This window comes from Octopus bimaculoides, chromosome 4, assembly GCF_001194135.2.
Source record: "Octopus bimaculoides isolate UCB-OBI-ISO-001 chromosome 4, ASM119413v2, whole genome shotgun sequence".
Lineage (NCBI taxonomy): Eukaryota > Metazoa > Mollusca > Cephalopoda > Octopoda > Octopodidae > Octopus > Octopus bimaculoides.
Window position 1 is genome coordinate 122,294,734 of NC_068984.1, and position 7,089 is coordinate 122,301,822.

At 36.0% G+C, this 7,089-nt stretch overlaps 1 protein-coding gene across 1 annotated transcript in view; it reads left to right on the plus strand.

Annotated features, from left to right (window-relative positions):
• Positions 1-228: 228 nt before the first annotated feature.
• Positions 229-7,089, plus strand: part of LOC106880300 (ubiquitin-like modifier-activating enzyme ATG7) — a 27,028-nt gene continuing 20,167 nt past the window's right edge. The window contains exons 1-5 of the mRNA XM_014930170.2: positions 229-403; positions 1,912-2,259; positions 2,979-3,030; positions 4,702-4,819; positions 6,481-6,558. Of these exons, the coding sequence (XP_014785656.1) occupies positions 2,115-2,259; positions 2,979-3,030; positions 4,702-4,819; positions 6,481-6,558 (393 nt within the window). The 5' untranslated portion in view covers positions 229-403; positions 1,912-2,114. The remainder of the gene's footprint in view (positions 404-1,911; positions 2,260-2,978; positions 3,031-4,701; positions 4,820-6,480; positions 6,559-7,089) is intronic.

A 7,089-nucleotide genomic window follows, 5' to 3' on the forward strand; every position in this document is an offset into this window, starting at 1 on the left:
TTAGTAAAGATATAGTTTCTTCGCTTCTTTTCAAATGAAGTAACTAGCATCATTTTTCCTTATTCGTGTCATTTCATTTGGTAAATTTTGATAAGTGCAACCTATTTGGTAAATTTGTAGAGGTCGTATTAAACTGTAATTTTCCTTTGATAACACTGGTTCGTGTAGAAGATCCCAATTAGTTTCTAGTGGTGACATGCTTTCTCCTAACACCGAATACGGAAGGGACATAAATCTGCAATGTTTATATTCGTTAGTTTCCATCTAGTGCCAGGTCAATTGACACGAGCACTGGGCTTCACAAACGTTAATTACTCACGTCTAGTTATACACTTCATTGGATCGAAGATAATTCGTTGTGGACATTTCTTCAATTGTTTTAATTATTACATATCTACCTGAGGTAATGTATGCTGTCTACGTTTTAAACCCTATTCTATCTCTCTTTTCGTCTTGCTAAATATTACAATAGTTAAGCCCGTTGACACCTCTCCCTTGCTTTATTTATGGTACTTGTTACACACAAGTCTTTACTATGGGGAGTGTTTATTGTTATTAGTAAAAATAAATCCAATGACCCAGTCTTCGGTGGTGTGACAGTTCTTACAATATAAAGTGTTAAAAATAATTTTGTTTAATAATAAAGCTGTTCTTATATTTATAACTAGCAATGTAGGAATTCCAATAAAGGAACCGCTTTATGAAACATATTGTCACTTCTGACAAAAGAACGTTAAGTTGTATTAAATTTATGAATGGCCAATTATGGTTCCTCTTTGATCACCACAACATGGGTTTTGAACAACAAGAAATGACCCTGTAAATTTTCTTTAAACTGCATCTTACCGTCTTAAAAGGCGGGAAAGACATTGGATAATGTAGTATTTGGTACATTGCCAGAAAGAAAGAAAAAAGAAACGGATTGGTTATGACTGGAACACTTTTGGGTAAATTTTCAGATCAACACCCGCACGATTTTCACTAAGGTGTTAGGGTGGGAATTCCGTCCCTAACCCTAAAACACTAATCCTAATCCTAAAGCCCTAACACCGTAGTGAAAATCGTGCGGGTGTTAATCTGAAAATTTACCCACTTTTGATCATGGAGCCCGTCTATCAGGACTGACCTGGGGCTAAACAACACGTTATGTAACACATGTTTTGATACGATAAATGTAAATCTTACTGCATGAAATTTTTACTTATGTTTAATGTGACAAAGTGGGAGGGCGGTGACAATGTAGACAATGTACTACATTTGTTTTCTAACAAAAGACCTCGTCCGAAACATTAGTTTATGCTTATCACGGGACTCTGACACACATCGTGTCTGTTTGTAACTATACTATACTATACTATCGTATCTATTTTAGCTTTTCATATCTTAAGTTGAATTTTTAGTGGTGGGAGTGGTTCGTTTAATTTTACTTTCCATGTAACCCATATGTACAAAACGAGTACCAGTCATGGACTAAAGTCGATTCACTTGACAATATGCCATCATCTTACAAATGCGTGTCTTGGTTCTGATATCGGCCGAAGTGTTTTTATGTGCAGACGAAAGATCATTTGGTCTTGTATTTAGACAAGTAAATTTATCTTTCGTATGGACAGCAACACTTTAATTCATTCTTTTGTTTTTACGATAGAATATTTATTGCCTTTTTTATCTATTGAAAGGACTGTGAATGGTAGTGTCGGATTAAATCTCTTATTTTCAGAGTTCAAATCCCGTGGACATCCTTCAGATGTTAACATAAATACCACTGAAGCTCTGGGATTGATTTTATGTTTTCCCAAAATTATGCAGAAATTATTGTATCAATATTAGAAATAGATATTTATCCCTTGAATAAACAGGGTTTGTTTTGATTTGCTTCACTAACTTTTTTTTTTTTTACTTTCGTTCCAGATGTTGCTAGTGAGATAGAAGTGCTTTTTTTTTTTCACAAGATAAACAAAACTCGAATTATTCCTAACAACTGATATACCAAATAATAATAAAGATAACGAGCTGTGGTGTTGTTTGGACAGTTTTGTCAATGGACTTTGAAATATTGTAACTACGTTTTCTCCAACGAAGCTGACAGTCGTCTGCAACTGAGCCTCGTAATTATGGCAACTGAACCTCAGAAGTTGATGTTTGTACCCTTCAGTAGCGCCTTAGATGCTGGTTTGTGGTATAAACTTTCAGAGAACAAACTCAATGTCTACGGATTAGACGATTCGCCGAAACCAATTTTTGGATTTTATTACAATGGTTAGAATATTGTTTGTTTAATTTTTTAATATCTTGTTTCTATGTCAAACAGTTTTCTCATACATACATTGGGTTGGCCAAAAAGTCCATTCATTTTTGTCAGTACTAAACTTGATGCACTCTAAGAACAGAAGTTATCCTATTCATTTATCAAATGCAGTGTTGAGCATTCATTCTCGTTTGATACTATTGTATGTGTGTGTGTCTGTATGTGTATATATATATATATATATATATATATATATATATATATATATATATAGGTGCAGATATGGCTGTGTTGTAAGAAGCTTACTTCCCATCCGCATGATTCTGAGTTCACTGCATGGCTGAGCACTGTTACATGCACCCCTAATGTTGTTCTCAAGGAGATTCAGTGTGATACAGAATGTGACAATGCTGGTCTTTTGAAATGCAGGTACTACTCATTTTTGTCGTTTTTGTCAGCTGAGTGACTGGAGCAACATAAAATAAAGTATCTTGCTCAAGGACACAATGTGTTACTGGGAATTGAAGTCATGACCTTATGTTCTTGAGCCAAGTACTCTAACCACTATTCCACATGCCTTCACTCACACACATAAACGCACATGCACACATACTCATTCAAGATCCATGTATAAATTCTTTTAATTCAATATAATTGATTCATACCATGCCCATGCATTGTGTTCTCATGTACACATTTACTTCTAATTTTTTTCTGTTTTATTGACCAGGATATCCCAGTGGGCCATGTCGGCTGAGCCTTGATTTCACTGCCTTTGATAGGTATGTTAATTATAAATACTTCTATATTTTAGTTTCATCCTTGTTGAATAAGATTTCACGCTAGCACCTAAAAGGACAATCCTGTATGTGCGGAAGAAGACATAGGATTGTGTCCCTCTGCAGACGTATGTCTCCTTCCACACATACAGGCTTCTTGTCTTTTCAGGTACTGGTGCCACTTAAAAAGCAGAAAAGCACCTGTGCCACTGCTGCGTTACTGCACCTGTGCTGGTGCTGCATTAATGCATCTGTGCCGGTGCTGCATAAACGTACCTGTGACAGTGACACATAAAAAGCACCCAGAACACTCTTAAGTGGTTGGCATTAAGAAGGACATCCAGCTATAGAAACTATGCTACAACAGACAGTTGGATTCTGGGCAGCTCCCTGCTAATCAGCTCCATGTCAAATTGTCCAACCCATGCCAGCATGGAGACCAAGTGTTAAGCAATGATGATGATCACCATCATGTGATTGCCATATGGTTATTCATGTGTGATTTGTGAGTGTATCATAATGCAGATGTTTATTTTCAAAAGTGTGACTCTCTCTCTCTAATGTCACATATCTTATGCTCACAATTAACACAACTCAGATATGTTTCTCATATCATATCAATGACTTCATGTTCAATTCCTTGGGCTGTTTATTTTTAAGGTGTCTGATAGTCAACATTATTATGGTTTCGGTAAGGGGGTAAGCTCGCAGAATCGTTAGCGTGCTGGACGAAATGCTTAGCAGCATTTTGTCTGTCTTTATGTTCTGATTCAAACTCCACCATGGTTGACTTTACCTTTCATGCTTTCAGGAGTTGATAAAATAAGTACCAGTTGAGAACTGGGGTTGATATAATTGACTAAACTCTTCCTACCAAAATTTGCTGGCTTTGTGCCAAATTTAAAACTATTATTATGACGCATGGCTTAGTGGTTAGGGTATTTTGCTCACAGTCATATAGTTGTGAGTTCAATACCTGGTGGCGTGTTGTGTTCTTGAGCAAGGCACTTTATTTCTTGTTGCTCCAGTCCACCCAGCTGGCAAAAATGAGTAGTACCTGTATTTCAAAGGGCCAGTCTTGTCATATTCTGAGAACTATGTTAAGGATATGCATATCTGTGGAGTGCTCAGTTACTTGCATGTTAATTTCATGAGCAAGCCGTCCCATTGATCAGATCAACTGGAACTCTCATCGTCATAACTGACAGAGTGCCAGTTATTATGGCTATCTGACTTCAGAGTCAAAGCTTGCTTTACCACCATGTGGTTTCAAGTTCAGTTCCACTTTGTGGCATCTTGGGTGAGTGTCTTCTACCATAACCCCTGGCTGTGTGAGTGAATTTGGTTGATGGAAACAATGTGGAAATCCATCATATGTTTATATGTGTTATTGTCTCCTTGCCTTGATATCTCATAGAAGTTGTAAATGAGTGTCCCTTCATGCATGCAGTGTCCTTCATTTCCAATCTTCGGTGAAAACATGTCTGGGAAAACACGTTATGGGGAAATATCACCTTATCTGGGAACAGACAGGGGTTGGTGACAAAAGGTCATCTGGTCATAGGAAATCCACCTCAAAGAAATTTTGTCAAACTCATGCAAGCATGTAAAAGTGAATGTTGAAACAACAATAATGATGATAATGATGTTGAAGATGACCTTTTTTTATTTCAGCAAAGCTGAGGCACCACCACGCCATTGTAAAGCAGAAGGCTTGTTATATCTGGTGAACACCATTGAAGCATTCAAGAACTTCAAGCAAAAAGAGATTTTGCAAACAGCAGCAGAGCAGGTGAGTGACCACCATGTTAAACATTTTAAATGTAAAGTTGATTTTGTCATAAAAATTCAGAAATTTCAAGTTAATGTGAAATAATTTTTAACTATAGGTGCAAGTGTGGCTGTGTGATATGAAACTTGCTTCCCAACCTCATGGTTCTGGGTTCAGTCCCACTGCATAACACCTTAGGCAAGTGTCTTCTATTGTAGCTTTGAGCTAACCAAAGCCTTGTGAGTGGATTTGGTAGACAGAAACTGAAAGAAGCCTGTCATATATATATGTGTATGTGTGTATTCATGTGTGTGTGTTTATGTCTGTATTTGTCCCCACCACCATCACTTGACAACTGATATTGGTGTGTTTACATCCCCATAACTTCAACATTCAGCCAAAGAGACTGTTCTGCTATAGGCTATAGATTAAGTGCACCACCTATAACAGGATTTGAACTCAGAACAAAAAGAACCAGAACACATGCTTCAAGGCATCTGGTCATATATTCTTACTGTTATGTTATGTTATGTTATGGTACTTTTTTTTAATCAACTCTGAAAGGATGAATGATAATATTGACCCTGGTGGGATTTGAATTCAGAACAAATACTACAGGGTATTCCTTCCAATATTCTAATGACTACCAATTCACCAACTTCAACCCTTTAGCATTTAAACCAGCCATACCTGGCTCAAATTTTCTACCTGTTTTATATTCTGGCCTCTCACTTCTACACTACAATGTCATTTTAAAAATAAATTATCACATCATTGAAGTCTCAAAACTATAAGATAATACATGACTAATTTAAAACAATGATGATAAATAAGCATTAAATTTGATAGAGAAATCTGAATGCTGAAAGATTAAGTATCTTTCTTCTACATGAGTTATTTCATAACTGTTGAATCAGCCATACTAACATACATGTTTTCAGCTTTGAACCAGCCATGTTGATAAGTTTCATTCACATCTGTTGAAACAGCCATGTCGAGACATCTGTATTGAAACGTCTCATAATTGTTACACTAATCATGTTGAGGTATCTATCAACTGTTGAACCAGCCATGTTGTGACACCTAACAACTGTGAAATAAGTCGTGTTAAGAGCTGTCTCACTTGTTAATTCAGCCATGTTGAGATACCTCATGACTGAACTAGCCATGTTGAGATGTCTTGCAATTGTTTTGACTCAACAGTTGTTCTTATATCTTTTATGACAAAGAATTTGCAATAAAGTTTACAATGAGTTTATATTATTTATATATTGAGAAGTAAGATATATAAAAGTAGTTTGGTTACTTTTAATAATAATGATAATAATGATGATAATAATAATTATTATTATTATTATTAGTAGTAATCATATAATGTGGTCAAATGATTATTTAACCCTTTAGCCGTCATATTCTGTCAAATGTAATGCTTATTTATTCACATTGTTTTGATTTAATCATGCATTATCTCATAGCTTTGAAATTTCAACGATGTGATTCTTTATTTTGAAAGTAATATTGTCATATCAGTGTGAGAGATTGCAAATGGCTGGTTTGAGCATAAAAGATTTTGAATATTTTGGGCCAAATATGGCTGGTTTAAATGCTAAAGGGTTAAGACTTGCTGAATGAAAACCCATTATTGTTAATAAAGTGTTCTTAATGCTATCATTTATTTTCAGATATTCAATGATATTAAATCAGGGAAAGCAATGGAGAACCCCAATCTACTGACTCAGTTTATCATGCTGTCCTTTGCTGTAAGTAGATGCAATGATCATATTTTATTTCTTTGTTTAATCAGTGTTTTGTTGACTAAATCATTATGGTTGCGGACAACTGGTCAAGGGGCTAGTGGTTCATAACCTCTCACTGAGGCTCTACAGTGTCCAGAGCCAAAACATTTGACTATTAACAGCTTTGTTTACTCAGCTGTAAATGGGTACCACAGGCTGATGATTATTGTTGCTTTTGTCGTTTAACTCTACGCGAGTCTTGATCAAGAAGATCAGTAATGAAAGGCATATCTAGCCAACCTATTTATTTCGTTTTAGTTTATCCAAGACTACAACATACAATGGGTCTTCCTTATTTTAAGATGAGATATGGCTCTGTGTGATTAAGAAGTTTGCTTTGCAACTGTGTGGTTTTCAGTTCAGTCTCACTGTGCAGCCCATTCTTTGGGCAAGTATTTTCTACTGTAACGTGGGTCAACCAAAGCCTTGTGAGTGGATTTGGTAGACAGGAACTGAAAGAGGTCAATCATTGTGTGTGTGTATATATATACCCCC